Here is a 22,289-nt window from a genome sequence, read left to right on the forward strand (position 1 = left end):
TACAATTGGTTTGAGTTTTTCTATTTAAAACACCACTATTTTTATTTATTTTTTTTATTTTTTAGTTGATTGATAGCGTTAGTAAATTAGATGTTAGATTAGCTATTGGCAGGATTTGAACTTATGCCGTCATGTAAAGACGTAACACCTTTCCACCACTGTGGTAAAAAATCACTAGCAAAACACCACTATTTTTAATAGAGTATAAAATGACCTAATAGCACAAATTAAAAGATGGTGGAGAGATCAGTGGGCGGGCCCATTTTAATTTTATTTTTTATTTGTTAGATTTAAAATAAGGGTAACGAAGGGAAGAGAAAAATCCAAACTTTCTGTATATTAATATTTTAGTTTTATGTGTAATGGAATTTCACATGTCAAAAGGGTAAGTGAGAAATAAAAGGATCCCCGTTGGATCTATTTCTTAGGGATCCTAGGAATTCTGCAATTGTGTCCGTTCATCGTACGTTATGCGGTCAGAAATCATTCAAAATTTAAAATTCAAATATAAATAGAACCTAACGAAAACTGACCGCACGATGTATAATGAACAGACACGATTATTGTAATGCCTCAGAAATTTTATACGGAAGCTAACTACGGTGATAGGCCCAAAAATGTCATAGTTACCCTTTATGTTATTAATCATACTAACATTTCCCTCCTTGACGATTTTCCACTAATATTTAATCTCGTTTATTTTATGGTTGCATCTAACTTCTCGTTAGATTGCCTACGTACCCTTCGGAGGGATCAAGCCAATTGTAGTTCACAATCCATTTTCTAAATCATTCAAGTGACTAACAATCACGAAACTAGGTTCAAACAAATGAATCACACCAACAAAAGCAATACTACATTTAACATCCGACCACAAAATCAATTTTCGTACAGGTTTACCGTGTTACCTCTACCTAGATTCCAAAGCACTGCTCTGAGTGTTAACACAAGAAACCCCTACTTTGATAGCTCTTATTCACAAGTGTAAGCAAAACACTATATGCAAGGCATGAACTTTAATCCTCAACAAAATACTCAAGCTCACTAATCTCACAGTACTGATCCTCAAAGTCATTTTGGTTGATCTAGAATAGTTTGGTCATAACAAACGAAATTTTTGAATAAGTACAACCTTTAGAAAATCAGGGAGTAAGTGAAATTCAAATTCACATATGCATACTGTCTTCATGGTAAATATGAAGGGTGACATTTTAAACCATGGGTAGATGTAATAATATTTCTTCCAACTCCAAAATAGATCATATTTACTTGATACATATATCTCAGATAGTATGTAGTAGAAGTGCAAAAGGTCTGACAATTTTAAACCAATTTGGTTTAGTTCGAATATACACCCGCACATAGATTTAATAAGATGTCGAGAACATATCACTAAACTTGTTAAGCCAAAAGGAAACCCTAAACAGATATGCAATATATTGGACAATTACCATATATTCCTTTTCAACATTTGTACTGAAAGACTAAATTGTTTCATATGTAAAAATGAGCATCTTATAAATAGTTTTAGAAGAACAGTGGCCAATCCACAACTCAAAATGTCACTACTTAGTTAACAACAAAAAGAAAGACATAATTAGCTAAAATATAGCTTGGATGTCTTTGTCCTTCTCTACATACTGCACCCATCAATTGTTCACAACAAAATAAGAAAAGTAACAATTTGAAATCTTCTTTCTTAACCGTAAGATACAGAACCAGCTAAGAGCTTTCCTTCAATTTGAAATAAAACTAATTAGGCCACTAGAACTACCTGCTTGTTGTACCGATGGTGCCATTAGTACAGCAGCTCCCTTTTCCACCTTAATTAGACTTGCTACTCCTCGGTCCTCACCATCACCAGCGGACAACATCCAAATATCAACCCTCTCCTTAACTCTCATCTTTCATCATCTTTTTCGTATTCCTTTTCTTTCCACGCTTCTCTCCATCTCTGCATAATCCAAACTTCAGACTCCAGACAGCAGTTCTCTTCCCCTGCAATTGTAAGTAGCCCACCTCCCGTGGTAGCAACGGCAGCATTACACATCTTCAAACCTAAAGCTTTCTGCAAAGAACAGGGAAATCTCTTTCTTCTGCACTGTCGTGACCAGTTTGTCTTTCTCCAGTTTCCCCTCCCCTTTTGCTTTTCCCCAAGAGAAATACAGAGAGTTCCCGAATGATGGATCTGTGGGTCCCCTTGGCACACAAGACACTGCCAAATTAGACAAAACAAAAATCTCCCCATGATCGGAAATTACTAAATTGCCCTTCATGTGTTGTATTTCGTAAAATCTTCATTTTAACTTTAAATTCAGTGTTGCTTGCATCCGCGAGTTCATAACGACGAGTACGAACTAAGTATACAAATTAATATGTCACATGTATCCCGATTACTAAGTCAACCAAAGTCAACATTTACACTTATAAGGGCATTTTGGTTGTTTCACATTTTTAGGGTATAAAATATAATAAAATTAGTTCCTGATCATAACAATTACGGGATCCCTAAAAAAAGAATTCGACAAGGATCCTTTTTCGAGTGAGAAAGGCACAAAAGAGAAGATAAACAGTAAAAGTAGCTAGCATTCCTCTTATGTACAACAAATCACACACCATTTACTTGATCAAAGCCTAATCGCAGAGAGGCTATTGCATCATATTTATCACATCTACTTCTTTGAAATTTCCGTTAGCTAGAAATGTGTGCTTCTAACTCTATCACTTCCAAAAGAAATTTTCAGTGTAATTGAAACTAAGGTTTTAAAAGACGCTAGGCGTTAGTCTGGTGGCGGGCTGATACCTAGCGGTTGGACAGGCACTACGGCGGATTTAAGTAAATCTATTATATTTCATGTAAATAAGTGTCTTTTTATACTTAAAATATATATAATTTCATCATAAACTACAAAATAGAATGACATATATATATATATATATATATATTATAAAGTATTATACATAATGAAAATAAGGGAAACAAGCATATAATGTGTGTTCATTTAAGTATTCAACAAGTTTTTACAATTTATTGAAAAATAAATAAAATGAAAAATGAAAGTTATCTATTTTCTATCTAAGTAAGTCGCAACCTAGTCGATGCCTAAACGGGTCTGCGCAGGTAGGCAGGTTCCTAGGTGGTCTAGGCGGATGTCTCAGAAGATCTAGGCGCCCTTTCTTAATTTTCAAACGCTTAGCCATTAATCAGGGCAGTGGTCAACCGCCTAGCGCCTAGGCCGAGCCTAGGCAAGGATTTTTAGAACAGTGCAATGAAGACGTGTGGTTGAAGGAAGTTAATGTTCCACCTCAAATGCGGAATAAGGTTGGGATATGCAAAAGTCCCTTGAGTTTTCAATGTGGGGCAAAATTCTGCATCTTTACAAGCACCCTCACATGTGAAGATACTCAAATAAAACACCTAGACATCACAAATCAAATAAACATGTGTGGTCGTTATACTTTTACACATAAGCCAAATATGTTTGAATTTACAAATGATAATACAATTAACACATGAATCTAGCATCAATCATACCATATTCAGATCCATGAAGATTAAGAAATTAAGAAACAAATAGAGTAGTTAGGTTTTAAAAGAAAACATGCAAACACAACACACACACACTACAAGAAAAAGGCCCATTTTGCAACAAATAACATAGCCGTCGCAAATAAAAGAAAATTTGAACGCTAAATGTTAGCTTAAAAGTATTCCCGATTCTTAAATAAGTAACGTCGCAAATAATGTCGTAAATAACAATATAAGCGACGTAAAGTTTGTGACACCCATAAACAGACAAAATAAAATTTAGCGCCTAAATTTTTTAAATTTTCAATTAGGCGATTTATTTTCAAATGAAAACAATCCAAAGCGCCTTCATTTTCATTCTCTAGAATCATCCTTCTCTTCCTGCACCTTTTCCACTTTCCTATTCGACTGAAAAATAAGAGGCTTAATCTATCCAATCAGAGATTTTGGGGAATCATCGGAAACTCTGGAGCAAAATTGGAGATCCTGAAGCACAATCGGAGATTTTGTAAGACACTACAACCATCTTCCCTCTTTTCTGATTCGGTAAGTTAAGTAATTTTTAGGATTTTCTTTTTTAATTGATTATTATGCTTGCTGAATCGGGCTGACACTTAGCCATCCAAGCTTGAGCGCCGTTGTTGGTGTGCAAGGCTTGGTTCGAGGCGCAGCAGCAGCTGAGGCATGTGATGATGTACATGCGGTGGAGGAAGAGGCTCAAGCACAGCCGCAGATGAGTCAGTCCGAATACGGACAAGGCGCTCGACGTGTTTCTGAGGGGTACGGCTTCTGGGTCCCCCATGGCTATGGTGGACGCCAGGCTCATATACTGGGGAGGGTTCTCAAGGAGAAGGTCATCGCTTTGTATCAGAAAGTTGCGAAATTGGGAGATCATGCTAGGCAGCGGAATTTGAGAATTTTCTATTTGCAAGGTATTAATTTTACCAATTATCTTCTATTTTAGTAGTTAAATTATGAAAATATGTGATAGAATTTGATTATTATGGAACTGAAATTTGCCAGTATAATCTGTTTGCGATTGTACTTCTTTCAATCAGTGCATTAGTTCGATTATACTGAGAAAACTAGTTGTCCTTAAGTTGGGTAGAACGGCAAAATAGGGTCAATGTTAGTGTACTACTGTTTGGGATTAGGAAAATTGATTTTGAACTATTAGAACATTTGGACCATAAAGAAGTTCGGGGGAAATTGAATTCTCCATTTAATTAGTGCTTGGGTAGAATGCTCTTTTCTTCATTGTGAAAATATGATCAATTTTTGGTCCCTGAGTTAGATGAAATGTGCAATTTCAACTAGGTTTCCAATTCATTCAGGGTATGGTGGAGAGTTTGGTTAATCACTCTGCTTTGAGGATGTCCCTGTGTAGGTAAACACTATTATGTGAGCATGCCTCTGTATAGTACTGTCCAAGGTCCCAAAGATAAATTATATTCAAAACATTTGAATATTCTTATATTTGGATATGTTTTTTTTTCTTGTGTTGTGGTGATGGTATTGAAAGTCGAGCTCTCAAATCATTACCTTCGAGCATGAGGGAAAGTGGAGTAAGGCCCTTGAGTACTATGGATTTTGGTTCCAGAAGTTTGTCAGTGTGAAGAGACTCAATCAACATATCGTTTATCCACACCCACATTGGAAAATGCAATGAGGCAGAGGAAACCATATAAAGGCTTGATTGGATCATTGCAGCAAACTGGTTGTATGCATGTTCTGGATTTGTATTGCCAAGGATTGCCAAGGATTTATATGCAATGGACATGTTTGACATTCTTGTTAGCCATTTTTCTTGCTAGTTTAATTCTACAAGTACCAGTTTTCCTGATATATCTGATATACTATTTGCAATAGGAATGTCCCATATAAGTGAAGAAATCGTAATATATGTTAGTGTTTAAGTATATTAGAAAATGTTGTGTTTCCTCTTGTAAAAATTCAGTTGTTTGAGGGCACTTAAAGAGGGAGATTACAATGAATTCCATGGAAATCTGAAATATTCAAAGCAGGTGATATGAGTCTCAACTTTGTCTCCCCTACAAGTTGGACATGTATAATTTTACTTATGTTGTGTGTTCATATGTTTCAGGAGCTTTGCTATCTATTTCTAGCGATGTGTGTTCATATGTGTCAAGAGCTTCGCAATCTGTTTCAAAAATGTCACTTGTTGCAGGTTCTAAATAAAGACATGATGCCGTTGGTGAATAATACTATAATCGATACGACCATTCAACTAACTTTTAAGTACAAGTGCATGTTGATTTCATACTTTTGTTGGTACTTCTATATGATAATACATTTTATTATAATTTACGTAATTTATAGTTCATTATTAATAACAATTGGTATGTAGTTTATAGATTTTTTTTTTTTTTTTTTGGGTTGGGGGGGGGGGGGTGTGTTCAATTGCGATTTTTAGGGATTTTAATTCTTTTAATGAATCTAAGGGTATTCAATTAGGATTTTAAATGATTCTCTGAAATTCAATATGTATTCAATCAGGATTTTAAGATAGTTTATTAAAATTCTTAGAAATTCGGATGTATCCAATTAGAATTTTAAAAAAGTTTATAACATTCCATGTGTATTCAATTAGAATTAGAATTTAGAGAATTTGGAAAAGTTGAGGAATTAGAGGGAATTGGAGAGATTTTGTAGTGTATTTTAAGCATCCACAAATCTCACCTCTTCTCATGAGATTTCGAATGAATTGAATCAAAATTTTACATAAAATTTCTACAAAGCAGTTAAACTCTATAAAAATCCATGGACTTAGGCCATTTCCAACCGATGGCTGGTTAGATGGATCATTTTAGCCCTCTGGCCCTCCAAGAAATTAATATTTTAATGAACAATACATGGTTATATTTGCCTTCCTCTCGAATCGAGGGCCAAATGGCCATAGGGTTCGTTTTAGCCCTGTCACAAAAAATCGTCTCCAACCAAGGGCCAAAAGGCCATAGGGCCAAACATAATTTATTATTTAAAAACTACAACTTAAATTCAAATCCAATGGCTAAGTGACGTCAACTAGCTGTTGGTAGCTGACATTATGCTGACGTCAGCTAGCCATTGGATTTGAATTTTTCTTTTGCTATAAATAGGGTGGATATTGGGCTATAATTCACACAACTTTGAATTCAATCTATTTTAATTCAATCTCTTTCAATTTAATCTTTTTCAATTCAAGTTTGCAATGAATTCCAACCTTGGATCCTCTTCGGATTCCAACTAGGGGTCCTCATCCAATTCCAAATTGGAAGCAAAATGGGCGCAAATGAGACGAGAAGATGAGGAGTCTGATGAAGAAGTTCAAGCAAGGCGCAACAAACAAAACAGAGCAGCAACCATTGTTGCGGCCATGGTTTGTCAGCCAACTGAGGAACAACCTCAATGGGGTGGCTCTATTGCTGGTCGCTCTTACAAACCACGAAACAGAGCGATGTCGCATTCCAATCTGATGAACAACTACTTCAACCCTAACTCGGTGTACATAGAAAAGGATTTCAAACATCATTTTCGGATGAGGCGTCATGTCTTCAAGCATTTACTTCGTGATATTCAGCAGGTCAATCCATACTTTCGACAGAAGCGGGACAGAGCAGGCCGTCCTGGTTTCTCACCTCATCAGAAGATTATTGTTGCACTCTGAATGATGGCCTATGGCCCCCCAGCTGATTCAATGGATGAAATCCATGGTATGTCTGAGTCTACATGCCTTGATACTCTTGAACAATTCTGTGACACAATTGTTCAGGTTTACAAAGATGAGTACTTCCGCGAGCCAAATCAAGAAGATCTGAATGGGCTCCTTCGCAAAGCTGAAGACCGTGGGTTTCCAGGCATGATATGGTCATTAGACGGCATGCATTGGGATTGGAAGAAATGTCCCACCAGATGGCAATGAGGCGTCAGTGGAAGGTCAAGAAAGCCAACTGTTGTGTTAGAAGCAGTTCCCTCATATGACATATGGATCTGGCATGCTTTCTTTGGAGTCCCTGGATCCCAAAATGACATTACAGTTTTTGGGCGTTCACCCCTCTTCAATAACTTAACGGAAGGTAAAGCACCTCAACTTGACTATTACATCAACAACCATCAATACAATATGAGGTATTACTTGGCAAATAACATCTATCCAAAGTGGGCGACACTTGTCCAAGCAATTCCAAACCCTAGGAATGACACAGAAAAGTTGTTTACCTTACACCAAGAGGCATACCAGAAAGATGTTGAGAGAGCTTTCAGTATTCTACAAGCATGGTAGAAGATCATTAGCGAACCGACAAGAGGGTGGAGTCAAGAAAATTTGGACTCCATCATGATGTCTTGCATCATATTACACAATATGATAGTGGAGGATGAGCGATATGAGTATATTGATAGAGAGTCCAATGACGACCAAGAAGATCCAAATAGGTCAAGGAGGGCTCGTGCAAAAATATATGATTGACCTAATTTGCCTTTCAATCCAAGAACTAGTAATATCTCTATAAATGAGTACACGAGGTGTTATAGAATGATACGTTCTCATGCCACAAATAAGTACCTACAACATGATCTTGTTGCACATCTGTGGGCCAAAAGAAGCATGGATTAGGCATTTAAGTTTTATGTTGTTAAATGTTTTTAAAAATATTGTTTAAGTTTCATGTTGTTAAATGTTTTTTTTTTATGTTGTATAATTTGTATGTTGGTTAATGTTATTAAATGTTGTTTCATATTGTTTAATATTGTTTCATGTTACTTAATTTAATTTAATGTTGTATAATGACTTAGGAAGTTATAGGAAAAAAATATGAAACAAATTTTGTGAAATAGAAGTTATCGGAAAAATTTTGTAAATAAAACATAATAATAAAACTGTAAAAATAAAAAAAATTAAAAAATCAAATGCAACGGCTAGCTGACGTCAGCTAGCCGTTACATTTGAATTTTAGCTTAAGGATTCATGTCGGTTATAACCGACATGAATAATGATTTTTCTGGCCAGCTCTCTAGCCCTTTCAAATTCCGTGGGGTCCTCTCAGATTCCACAAGCCATCTGGCCTAACCCTCGGTTGGAGACGATTTTCGGGCTATTTTCGACCATCTGGCCCTCTGGACCCTTCAGTTGAAGATGGTCTTATAAATCCATTAAAATCTCTCAAATTCTCAGTTGAATACACCCCCTTTACATAATTTATTTTAATTTGGAACCTGTAGTAAATTTTACATAAAATAATTTTAGTGAAGTTGTTAAAATAATGTCATTGTGGCGTCCCATTTGACGTCGGATTTTTTTTTTAAACCCGAGGCCACTTATTTGCAACTCGTAGGTAGCTGTCGCAAGCTCGTAGTAAATAGTATTTGTGATGTGTTCAAAGCGTTGCATATAATAGACCAAACATTTACGACACTATTTTGTTGTGATGCGTTATTGGTTGTTGCAAACCCCTCGTAAAAGGACTATTGCGACGCTTTTAGACGCTTTTGCCACACGTTTTGACCGTCTCAAAATGCCCATTTTTTTGTTGTGACACCAAACCACCAAAAACTGAAAAGCAATGCATCTGCAAGTGCATGGAGGATCAGTCATGACTGGGAAATGTGAGAGCAAACAATAAAGGCCAAGGAAGCCTTGTCCTGATAAATGGCCACCCCAAGTAGACGTGTCGACAGGGGAAATTGGGTTGAGAATGTGGTAACTGGTGGGAAAGTAAAAGCTGGACACAGACATCAACAGCAACAGCAATAGCGCAGCACAGCAAAGAATAACACCTGTTAACTCAACGGAGGTAAAAAAATTAATAACTCAACGATGCAGCTTTTTGAGAAAAGAAACAAAAACTCATTGAACGGGGAATCATGTTTGTCTTTGGACTAATGGATTTGGACCTAATTTTCGTTTGTTTTTCTTTTTTTTCTTTTTTTTTTTTTGGCTTTCTTTTCCTTAATATTGAAAATTTTCTGGACAGAATTGTTGTCACATTCCGGTCCAGGGCGGATCACTTTCTGGGCCCGCTCTACCATCGTAGCACAATATTGTCCGCTTTGGGCTTACCCTTCCCTCACGGTTTTGTTTTTGGGAACTCACGAGTAACTTCTCAGTGGATCACCCATCATGGCATTGTTCAAGCCCCCTTCTCGCTTAACTTCGAAGTTCTTACAGAACCCGAAGCCAGTGAGCTCTTAAAAGGTCTCGTGCTAGGTAGGGATGGGAATATACATATAAGGATCACTCCCCTGGGCGATGTGGGATGTTACAATCCACCCCCCTTAGGGGCCCGACGTCCTCGTCGGCACACCACGGCCAGGGTCAAGCTCTGATACCAAATGTCACATCCCGGCCCGGGGCGGATCACTTCCCGGGCCAGCTCCACCACCGTAGCACGATATTGTCCGTTTTGGGCTTACCATTCCCTCATGGTTTTGTTTTTGGGAACTCACGAGTAACTTCCCAGTGGGTCACCCATCATGGCATTGCTCATGCCCCATTCTCGCTTAACTTCGGAGTTCCTGCGGAACCCGAAGTCAGTGAACTCCCCAAAAGGCCTCGTGCAAGGTAGGGATGGGAATATACATATAAGGATCACTCCCCTGGACGATGTGGGATGTTACAATCCACCCCCCTTAAGGGCCCAACGTCCTCGTCGGCACACCACGGCCAGGGTCAGGCTCTGATACCAAATGTCACATCCCGGCCCGCTCCACCACCGTAGCACGATATTGTCCGCTTTGGGCTTACCATTCCCTCACGGTTTTGTTTTTGGGAACTCACGAGCAACTTCCCAGTGGGTCACCCATCATGGGATTGCTCAAGCTCCCTTCTCGCTTAACTTCGGAGTTCCTACGGAACCCGAAGCCAGTGAACTCCCCAAAAGGCCTCGTGCTAGGTAGGGATGAGAATATACATATAAGGATCACTCCCCTGGGCGATGTGAGATGTTACAATTGTCCAATCATGTCATTTATTGAGTATAGTTTCATAATGTATAGAATTTCGTGTAATTTACTATAATATGACTTTACATTGCGTAGAATTAGTGTAAGAATTGACCTACTTGATCTGCTAATCGAAATTTTATCATGAATTAAAATTATTTTTTTTGAATTGGTATTATAAAATTTGCAAGTTGATTTTGTGACCACTGTTGGTGAATTGAAAGTGGAAAACCTAAACCACCCCCACAATGTATAGAAGTAGTTGTTTACTTTGGCAACATGGTTTCCAAGTTTTGGACAAACGAATATTATGTTGGTGTAAAACATTAATCGATCAAAATAGCAAAAATTATCCTCTACCATCGTCATGAAAACGGTTTTTTGTTTTTGTACTTATATATATACTTAAGGTTGTCTTAGGTGTCCCGATGCTTATTCATGATGTCCTTTTCAAGAATTTATCTAGTTGAACATGTGTTTTACATTTTTGACGTTGTAGTTATTTTCATAATCGTAAAACTTTCCCGTATGGTCAACATTTTCGGAAAAAAAAGAAGTTTGTTTGTATTTTAACCTTTGTTTCCTTTTCTAATGATAGAGTGATAGTGACCCAAATTGAATCTCCTACAAGTAAATGAAACACAAAATAAAATCAAACGTAAATCAAAATTTGGACGACTTTATTATTTTTCTAACTTTAATATTTTCCTTTAGGGAAAATTTGAAATAGGTCCAATTTTTAGTGATTTTTTACTTTTGAAATAGGTCTAATTTTTAGTTATTTTGGCCCTATTTTTAAAAAAAAAAACCCCTTTTCTTTAACTAGGTATCATTGGTTGCTTGATTAAAATGATTTGACTTCATGTTCAAAATTTATTTTCTGCCTTTTTGCGTCTTCATGTTCAAAATTAATAAAAATTTGAACAATTTTTTTTTTTAAATTTTAGATTAAATGATTTGACTTTGATTCAAACATTAGATAATTTGAAAGGTCAAACCACAGGAAACAGAATAAACGTGAAGGTAAATAGCAGAGTTAAAAAGTAAAAGATTATACAAAATTACAAACGGGAAAGATTAATCGAGCTAATTTTTTATTTATTTTTATTTGTATATGAGCTGGATCCACTCTTCCAGGAATGACCCACCTCTGAATAAAATATTCAATTATTAAAAAAAGGTAACAAATAAATAATTAAATTCATAAAATAAACCCAAAACACAGACAATTAGAGCTTGGAAGCAGACATACAAGTCCAAGCTCTTTCAACCTCAATCCGAAGAATATATGTATATACACACACACACATACATACATAATAAAAAAATTCTCAGCAGAAAATCAATTATCTTTTTCAATTCTGTTGCTTTTGCTCAACTGGGTTCTTTGAGTTTTGAATTGGGTATGAATCAAAACCGGAGCTTAAGCATGTAATTCGGGTTATCTGGTAGGGGATTTTTATATATAATTATATATAGATAGAGAGATATCTTGCAGTTTATTCGGTTTCCGAGATTTAGGTTTTTTGAAGCTATGCATCTGAGCAACGGCATGGGATCGATGTCAACAGCTAGTTCAAGTGGAGCTTGGAAATCGGGGGATGTGGTCACTGACCAGTTTCCTGCGGGACTAAGAGTCCTTGTGGTCGACGATGATCCTACTTGCCTTATGATCTTGGAGAGGATGCTCAGAACTTGCCTCTATGAAGGTACTCTTTTCTGAGTGTCTCTCTCTCTCTCTCTCCCTCTCTAGAGACTTTGTTTCATGGGTTTTCTTCAATCCTTCTGTAGATGTCAATTACCTGTCTCCCAACATGGATTTATCCTTCTTGTGGGTGATTTACTGCAAGTTTTACCACTTGGGTTATAATTACATGTGTTTTTCATGCTGTTGTTTAAGGGATTTGGAGCTTGTGGTAGAAGTTAAGAATTGGATAATTTGATATCTTTTACTGCTTAAGTTGTGATTTTGTTTAGATTTGAATGGGTTGTGTTAAATTTTGTTACTTGCTCTACATGGTTTGAAATTGTACAGTGTTAATTTTTTGTTTTTAAAATGGTTAATCGTCTTGTTCCAGAAGTAAGATTTGAGTTTTGGTTTGTGTCTTTGTAGATTCACAGCCCTGTTTTATTAATTTTGTTCTATAGTTTGTTTATTTACTAAATTTGTGTATTGATTGAGTTGGTTTGTTTGGGATTTTTTAGTGACAAAATGTAATCGTGCGGAGATCGCACTTTCGCTGCTTCGAGAGAACCAGAACGGATTCGATATTGTTATCAGTGATGTGCACATGCCAGACATGGATGGATTCAAACTCCTAGAGCACGTTGGACTGGAGATGGACCTGCCTGTTATCAGTGAGTTCCTCGTTTGAGTAATTTTGTGTAGATTTAACTGTTGTTAACCGAAATCGTATGTGTTAATTTGGAGCTGACACCTGATATGTGTAATTCCACAGTGATGTCTGCCGATGATGGAAAAAGTGTTGTTATGAAGGGTGTGACTCATGGTGCTTGTGATTACCTAATCAAACCGGTTCGCATTGAGGCGCTGAAGAACATATGGCAGCATGTAGTGCGGAAGAAAAAGAATGAGTGGAAGGATGTGGAGCAATCTGGAAGTGTGGAAGAAGCGGGGATCGGCAGCAGAAACCATCCGAAGATTCAGATTACTCGTCCTCGGCAAATGAAGGGACTTGGAAGAACTCAAAGAGGAGGAAGGATGAGGATGAAGAGACGGATGAGAGGGATGAATTCGAATTTTTTTCTGCGGTCTCGCATATAAAAGAAGAAAAACCGCCACTATTAAGTTGAGCTAATGTCAATGAAGCAAGTCTCTAAAAGGCGTTAAGCGCTAGTCGGGTCGGACTAGGCAAATTTAAGTATAACTATTATATTTCGTATAAATAAGTGTCTGTTTATATTAAAAATATATATAATTTCATCATAAACTATAAAATAGAATGATATATATATTATGAAGTATTGGATATAATGAAAACATAAGGAACAAACATATAATGTGTGTTCATTTAAGTATTCAATAAGTTTTTACAGTTTATTGAAAACAAAAATAAAGGGAATTGTTATTAACACTTCAAAAATCTCATTCTACGTTCCAAACTTTTTATATTATGAAAGAAAAATACACTTGTGAGAAGTGTAGAATGAAATTTTTGGAGTGCGAATAACACTTCTAAAATAAAATGCAAAATGAAGGCTATAATTAGACTTGAATTCTTATTTTAGGGTACCATAGAATTTTCCATCAGTTAATATCTTTCATTCTTGGAAACAAAGTGAGAGAATAAACTTCATGTATTTTTTTATTGATATGCATTAAAAATAAAAATAAAAAGTTACACCTAATTTGTCTTCAGAGACGAAGTTCTTGTATGATATACCGTATATACTGTACGTATTGATCATGATACTTCTGTTCTGTCTTTGATCATGATACTTCTGTTCTGTATTTCTCCCCCCCCCACCCATGCCATTATCCAAATTATGATTTGTAAGCATCTTATCATTAAACAGCCCACCGACATTGTAAGGGTGTCTTTTATGCCGAAGATAATACGACTTAGCATCTTCTTCCTTCCCTTGTATGATTAACCCTCACTCCTTGCACATTTCCATCGGATTGATGAATGAATTGGTGGTGTTAGTCAATAGAAATGAAGATATCATTGAGTTTGCCTTTGGACAAATAAAATATTAATAAGTTAGCCCACCAGTAGAAATAAGTTGATTTTTTTTTTGGTTTTCTAATCAAAGTTCTAGAATTTTATAGGTGGCTTTCTTTGACTAATATATTAATGCACTGATTTTTTTTTTTTTTTTTTTTAATTTTATGCCATGCAATTGAAAATTAGTATTTCATTTTCCTTTCACATGGACAGCATCCATTGAAAACTTCAAATTTTGTCCCAACTCCTTTAGATATAGGGGGTTATTTTACACATGTACCCTCCCTCCCAAATCTATAAATAACACCCTCTGGAGAGAACATTTTCTCACATCAACATTTATCATCCTCTTTGCTTCCTCATTTCATTCTTAATTTCCTTGATCACTTTCTAAGCTCTTAAAAATCATCATCATGGGTGTCCTCACATACGAAACTGAATACGCCTCCGTCATCCCCCCGGCTAGGTTGTACAATGCTCTTGTCCTTGATGCTGACAACCTCATCCCCAAGATTGCTCCACAAGCAGTCAAAACTGTTGAAATTCTCGAGGGAGATGGCGGTGTTGGAACCATCAAGAAAGTTAGCTTTGGCGAAGGTTTGTTTAGTTTCAACTATTTTCTCCATTAACTTGTTAATTTTACCTATTTAATATATATACACACACATATATCTCGACAACACTAGCTAGTATCTTAATTTCTATTTCATTTTTCTAGTTGACAGGGAGTGAATATAGCTATGTGAAGCACAAGGTTGAGGGAATTGACAAAGATAACTTTGTGTACAGCTACAGTTTGATTGAAGGAGATGCCATTTCTGACAAAATTGAGAAGATCTCTTATGAGATTAAGTTGGTGGCATCTGGTAGTGGTTCCATCATCAAGAACATCAGTCATTACCACACCAAAGGAGATGTTGAGATCAAGGAAGAACATGTCAAGGCTGGCAAAGAAAGGGCCCATGGTTTGTTCAAGCTTATTGAGAACCACCTTGTGGCCAATCCTGATGCCTACAACTAAAACCACCGCTTTGGCAACAATCTTGTGCCTTGCTTTTTCTGTTTACTCAGTTGTGTGGTTCAATTTACTATCGTACCAAAACAATTCTTTGACTTGCACTTCGGATATGATTAAAGAATAATGTTGTATTTGATTTTTAATCTGAATAATAAAACATATACTAGTTATATGTAAATCATTTGATGACACATTTAACTTGGAGTAATATTTTTCCCTTGCAATATCATGAATTTCACATTCAATCTGTTACTGGGTAAACTCAATTACACATCGAAGGGAAAAGAAAAGTTACACGACTAAAATTAGACCAATTAACTCAAAAGTCAACTGTTTGGTTGTTGGGATGCAAGGTTCTTATGACAAAAGAATAAAAGACCACCAAATTCCTTGGATTAAAAAAAAATAATAATAAAAAAAATAAATAAATAAAACCCCTCAAATTAACAAATGAGCAAATGTGGTCTCTTATATGTATGAGTGTGTAAACTTGACTTCAACTTGTTAAGAACAAGAAGTTTGGTCAAATGACTAAGAGAAGAAAAGATAAAAAGTCTAATTTTGGATAACCATATACTTGATATAACATGAATAAACTTAAATATTAATGCCGAGAAATTTTGAATTTTTCTCTTCCCTTCTTTACCATTATTATAAGTGTAACAAATTAAAAATAAGTAAGTGACCCTTTAACACAGTGGTGGAAAGAAGTTGAACTCTTGCATGACGGCGTGAGCTCAAATATCGTTTGTGGCTAATCTAACAAAATCTACCATTTAACAAAAAAATAAACAAATTAATAATTAAAATGGGCCCGCCCGCCTATCTCTCTCTACCACCTTTTAATTTGTGCTATTGTCATTTTACACTATTAAAAAAAAATTAATGGGTCACACGGCTTTACCAAAAATAATAGAACAAAAAATCTATAACTGCCGGAAATTGATCATTAATAGATCCAAGGGTATTTTGTGATAAAAACATATAATAAAAATCAATAAAAAGCAATAAAATAAAAAGAAGAAAAAAAGAAATTAACTTCCAAAGAAAAGAAAACGTGCAACTTGAGTCCAAACTGAAGAAGCCTTGTGAAATGAGAGATAATCGCAAACGTGGATTCAAACCTAAGATAAAAAAAATCCACTTTCTATAAACGTGGATTCAAATCCTTTCACATGTTTCGTTCCTCGAAATACTGGTATGGAAACTCATAGTGTTAAAGATGCTCCACATGCAGTGCACTGTGCTTTACAGATTCCACTGTGCTTTACAGATTGGAATATGGTTCCCACGTTAAGGATGTATGATTATTCTAAACAACAAGGACACATGCATAGTGGACAGCAAGGCCACTGCATGTGTATACTGACTGATGTTTCATAGACAACAAGGATGCCACTTCCAGTTGTTTTGTTTATTTGCATGCGTGTGTAGTAAACTGTGTATAAAACTCTGCTGCAATTGCAGCAGATCATTATTCAAAAATATAGATTGGATCCAAGTTTAATATGGTATCAAAGCACCGATCTTGGTGACTCTAGAAAGCTCATTCTGCTTCCGCCACAAACACAACCAGTCCATCTTCATTAAACACAGCCACCATGGGCGACGAAAGACCAACTAAGACGATACCCCATGTATCTGATCCTCTCATTCTGCATCATTCAGACTCACCAAGCCTTGTCTTAGTCTCACAACTTCTTGATGGACACAACTATGGACAGTGGAGCCGTTCTATGCGAATCACCCTCAGCGCCAAAAACAAACTAGGGTTCATTGATGGATCAATCAAGAATCCCGCAACCACTGATGCCAAGTATCAAATTTGGCAGAGATGCAATGACATGGTCTTGTCCTGGATTTGGCAATCCGTGCAGGGCAACATTGCCCACAGTATACTCTACTGCAAAACTGCATCAGCAGCATGGAGAGATCTTGAGGATCATTTCTCGCAAGGAAACGATTCCAGGATCTATCAAATTCGACAAGAAATTGCCGAACACCGACAAGGACAGCTATCTGTTTCAGATTATTACACAAAATTGAAAGCTCTCTGGGATGAATTAGCATCATATCATGGGCCCATTGCCTGTGAATGCGAGGGATCCAAGGCACATGCAGACAGGGAAGAAAAAGAGAAAGTCATGCAGTTCTTAATGGGTCTGAACGAGAGTTACTCAATCATACGAGGTTCTATCTTGATGATGAGCCCACTTCCAGATACACGACGAGTCCATGGATTGGTTCTTCAACATGAACGCCAATTGGATGTGGTAAATCGACATGAACCTATCGCCCATGCAATGCAAACCAGTCATTCAACAACACCAAAACGAGGCTATGGTGCCAACAACCCTAATTCACGGAAGATATTCAAATGCAGCTACTGTGACGGAGGACATCCAGTCGAACGTTGTTTTTTCCTTATTGGATTCCCTGAAGGACACAAATGGCACGGGAAGAATGTGCAGCCCAGAAATAGACGTGCACCTCCAACTTCCAACAATGTTGAAGCATTACCATCGCCAGCTACCAAAGCAACAACCTCCAACAAATTTGATGCAACGTTCACAACCGAGGAGTACAACCAACTCATGGCTCTCCTTCGCAATAAGAATGGTACCGATCTGCCCCTTGCACATGCAACAGGTATCTATACACCCAACTGCAATTTTGCACATTATGATCCAACATTGTATTGGATCGTGGATAGCGGGGCCACAGATCATGTTTCTCACTTATCACTCAGCCATAATCACACTAAAACCCAACATGATTTTGTTGGTTTACCAAATGGCGGACAGGCTGCGATTGAAACCATTGGGTCCATTAAATTGTCCCCCGAGATAACTCTTGATGGAGTTTTACATGTGCCACAATTTCATGTGAATTTGTTATCTGTGAGTAAGTTGACCTGGGCATTGAAGTGCATTGTGATATTTTACCCGGGTTTTTGTGTTGTGCAGGACATGGCTACAAAGAGGATGATTGGCCTGGGCAAGCAGTTTGATGGACTTTACTACCTCACTCCAACACAAAACCCTCATCTCGCTCACCATGTCAAATGTACCTCGGCACTTTGGCATCAACGTCTTGGGCACCCATCCTCGGCTCCCCTTCACTCTTTATCCCAGACTATCCCAGAAATTATCTTTGATTCTACACATGTTTGTGATGTTTGTCCTTTAGCAAAACAAACTCGTTCATCTTTTGTTTCCAGTTCAATAAAATCAGTTGCTCCTTTTGATTTGATCCACTGTGATATTTGGGGGCCACATAAAATCCATACACACTCTGGGGCACATTACTTCCTCACCATTGTAGATGACTTTACCCGTTTCACATGGGTTCATCTTATGCGATTTAAATCAGATACACAAACCTTGTTGCACTCGTTCTTTTCTTGGGTCAAAACCCAGTTTCATCGTGACATTAAAACCCTTCGTGCAGACAATGGGGGAGAATTTGTATCTATGCGTTCGTTTTTAGACACTCATGGCACCCTTTTTCAACACACCTGTGCACACACCCCTCAACAAAACGGGGTAGTTGAACGCAAACATCGCCATCTTTTGAACGTTGCCCGTGCCTTACGATTTCAAGCTAACCTACCCTTAAAATTCTGGGGGGAGAGTATACAAACTGCATGTTACCTTATCAATCGCCTTCCAGCACCCTTAATTTCCCACAAATCTCCCTATGAACTCTTGCATGGGACACTACCTACATACTCTCATCTCCGGGTTTTTGGGTGTTTATGCTATGCCACCAACCTTACCCCCTCCCACAAATTTGATGCTCGTGCTCGTCGCTGCCTCTTCCTGGGTTATCCCCTTGGCCAAAAGGGCTACCGTGTTTATGACCTTGATAGCAAACGCGTTTTTTCCTCTCGTGATGTCATCTTTCATGAGCATATTTTCCCCCTTGCTACCTCACCACCAGAAAAAGACCTCGACTTCCCTGTCTTACCTATCCCTCATGACGATCCCACTTCTGCACTCCTCTCAACTCAACCGCTTCCAACTCCTGACCTCCCTCCCACTGCCGATATCACTCCTTCACCCCCAGACATCCCTCCCTCGCCAGACATCCCTCCCTCGCCAGCATCTGCTCCCTCACCTTCGCAACCTCCTTCTCTTCGCCGCTCCGACCGCATTAAACACCCACATGCCCATCTTCGTGACTACCAGACACATCATGCTGCTTTGCTTCAGTGCAGCGTCATCCCTTCCACCATGTCTGGCACTCGATATCCCCTTCAACGGTATGTTTCTTACTCCCATCTCTCTCATGCTCACTGCTCTTTTGTCCACAACATCTCTCACTTGGTTGAACCAGCCTCTTATGAGCAGGCCCGTCATGACCCTCACTGGCTTGCAGCCATGAACTCTGAGATTGAAGCCCTTGAAGCCAATCACACCTGGACTATGGTTCCCCTCCCTCCTCACCAACGACCCATTGGCTGTAAATGGGTCTTCAAAATCAAGTACCATTCCGATGGTACCATTGAACGCTACAAGGCCCGCCTTGTCGCCAAAGGGTTCACGCAGCGCGAAGGGATTGATTACAAAGAGACGTTTGCTCCAGTTGCTAAACTCATTACTGTCCGCTGTCTCTTGACTGTTACTGCTGTTCGCAGCTGGTCTCTTCATCAAATGGATGTCCAAAATGCTTTCCTTCACGGTGCATTGCATGAAGAAGTCTATATGATACCGCCTCCTGGATATCGTCGACAGGGGGAGACCATGGTTTGTCGACTCCACAAATCGTTATACGGACTCAAGCAAGCTTCTCGCAGCTGGTTCCAACGTTTTTCATCTGCCATTCAAGAAATTGGCTTCCAACAGTCCCGTGCGGATTACTCGTTATTCACTCAGGTCTGTGGACAATCTATTACTGTGGTATTACTCTACGTTGATGACATGATCATTGCAGGAAATGATGAGGAAGCCATTAGTCGACTCAAGAAGTTTCTTAGTGGTTGTTTCCGAATTAAAGATCTCGGACCATTAAAATATTTTCTTGGTGTCGAAGTTGCACGGTCCAAGGCTGGGATCTCCATTTGCCAATGTAAATATACCTTGGATATATTGGAGGAAGCTGGTTTGCTTGGAGTAAGACCTGCCAAGGTACCCATGGAACATGATTTAGTGTTGACAACAACGGGTAGTGATGCTCTCAAGGACCCGACTCGATATCGACGTTTGGTTGGTAAACTGATCTATCTCACCATTACAAGGCCAGACGTTACGTATGCAGTAAATAATCTCAGTCAGTTCATGCAAGAACCCAAACTTCACCATCTTAAGGCAGCACATCGCCTTCTCCAATATCTGAAAGAAGCACCCGGACAAGGCTTAATGTTCTCTTCCCAAAGTGAATTACATTTAATCGGTTACTGTGATGCAGATTGGGCACGTTGCCCCATTACCCGTCGATCAGTGACAGGTTATTGTATCTTCCTTGGAAAGTCACTTGTGTCCTGGAAAAGCAAGAAACAAGTTACAATAGCTCGTTCCTCTGCTGAAGCGGAGTATCGATCCATGGCTGCAGCTACTTGTGAATTAAGTTGGCTGCGATATTTGTTGAAAGATTTACGTGTTGAGCATTCCCAACCGGCAAAGTTATTTTGTGACAACCAAGCGGCTTTACACATAGCTGCAAATCCTGTGTATCATGAACGCACAAAGCATATTGAGATCGATTGCCACACTGTTCGTGAGAGGGTTGAAAGGGGAGAAATTAAAACTTCCTATGTCGGAACGGGAGAACAAGTCGCAGACTTGTTTACTAAGCCACTGCGTGCGCCTATTTTTCAAACGCATCTAGGCAAGTTAGGCGTCATTGACATTCACGCTCCGACTTGAGGGGGAGTGTTAAAGATGCTCCACATGCAGTGCACTGTGCTTTACAGATTGGAATATGGTTCCCACGTTAAGGATGTATGATTATTCTAAACAACAAGGACACATGCATAGTGGACAGCAAGGCCACTGCATGTGTATACTGACTGATGTTTCATAGACAGCAAGGATGCCACTTCCAGTTGTTTTGTTTATTTGCATGCGTGTGTAGTAAACTGTGTATAAAACTCTACTGCAATTGCAGCAGATCATTATTCAAAAATATAGATTGGATCCAAGTTTAATACATAGCACGATCAATTGTGACAAGAAACTGATGGCATGTTTGTGAATGTAGGGAAGAGGAATTCTCGGAATTTGATTTTGCGTGGGCGAAGTGTGGGCTTTGAGAGCAAGCCGAAACTAGCAAGTGATTTGATGGAATCGGAGAAGGAACTTCCGAAGTTGAACCGGGACTTGTTATTTAATAAATCTATACCTGTATCAATTATATGATAAATAGTATAAGTTGTAATATTATATTTATAATTATTTGTAATTCAGTTTGTATTGTGATCACTCCAAATATTTCTTTTTTGAGTACGATATTCGTTAATAATAGAGGAATACGTACAAACAAAGAAAATGATGCGTATAAAGGATCTTGATAAAAGCCTTGTTAAAGATTTCAATTCGGTCTAAGGAAAAAAAAAAAAAATAAATAAAATCTTACCATTTCATGGTTGTATGACGTATCAAAAATATTAGCATTTTTCTCTTTCTTCTTTTTTGTCCGAGACTGAATGACAGTGAGCATTTGGACCTCACATTTTTTTCATTATCAGACTTTTGGACATAATTGGTATGCAACTCAATATTCATTTGAAAATGACATATGCAATCCACATATTACTTGGCATTCAGAATAACTAGTTGAATTTTTATATGTTCTACTGGTGGCTGAATTTCTTTGACTAATAAATTGTTGTACGGAATTTGAAAATTATGTTTCCCTTTTCACGTGGACAGAAAAATTGGAAATTTGTCCGAACTCCTTTGTTATAGGGGCCACTTTAGTTTCCACACATACCCTTCAGCCTAATCTGTAAATACCGTCTGTGGTGCTCACATTTTGTCACACCAATATCAATCTTCCTCTTTGCTTCCCCTCATTTCATTCTTAATTTTTTGGATCATTTTTCTAAGCTCTTAGAAATCATCACCATGGCTGTCTTCACATACGAAACCTAATACGCCTCTGTCATCCCTCC

The 22,289-nt window shown here is 38.0% G+C and overlaps 2 protein-coding genes across 2 annotated transcripts; both read left to right on the plus strand.

The window, feature by feature from the left end:
* The first annotated feature begins 11,859 nt into the window (after positions 1-11,859).
* LOC137732129 (two-component response regulator ARR1-like) lies at positions 11,860-13,482 on the plus strand. Its single transcript, XM_068471429.1, has 3 exons — positions 11,860-12,177; positions 12,674-12,826; positions 12,928-13,482. The coding sequence occupies exons 1-3, from the start codon at positions 12,003-12,005 to the stop codon at positions 13,251-13,253; spliced, it is 654 nt and encodes a 217-aa protein (XP_068327530.1). The 5' UTR covers positions 11,860-12,002; the 3' UTR covers positions 13,254-13,482.
* A 1,017-nt stretch (positions 13,483-14,499) lies between these two features.
* On the plus strand, positions 14,500-15,356 carry LOC137731325 (major strawberry allergen Fra a 1-3-like). Its single transcript, XM_068470428.1, has 2 exons — positions 14,500-14,754; positions 14,883-15,356. Exons 1-2 carry the CDS (start codon positions 14,571-14,573, stop codon positions 15,176-15,178), a joined length of 480 nt encoding a protein of 159 aa, XP_068326529.1. The 5' UTR covers positions 14,500-14,570; the 3' UTR covers positions 15,179-15,356.
* Positions 15,357-22,289: the final 6,933 nt, after the last annotated feature.

This window comes from Pyrus communis, chromosome 4, assembly GCF_963583255.1.
Source record: "Pyrus communis chromosome 4, drPyrComm1.1, whole genome shotgun sequence".
NCBI classification, from domain to species: domain Eukaryota; kingdom Viridiplantae; phylum Streptophyta; class Magnoliopsida; order Rosales; family Rosaceae; genus Pyrus; species Pyrus communis.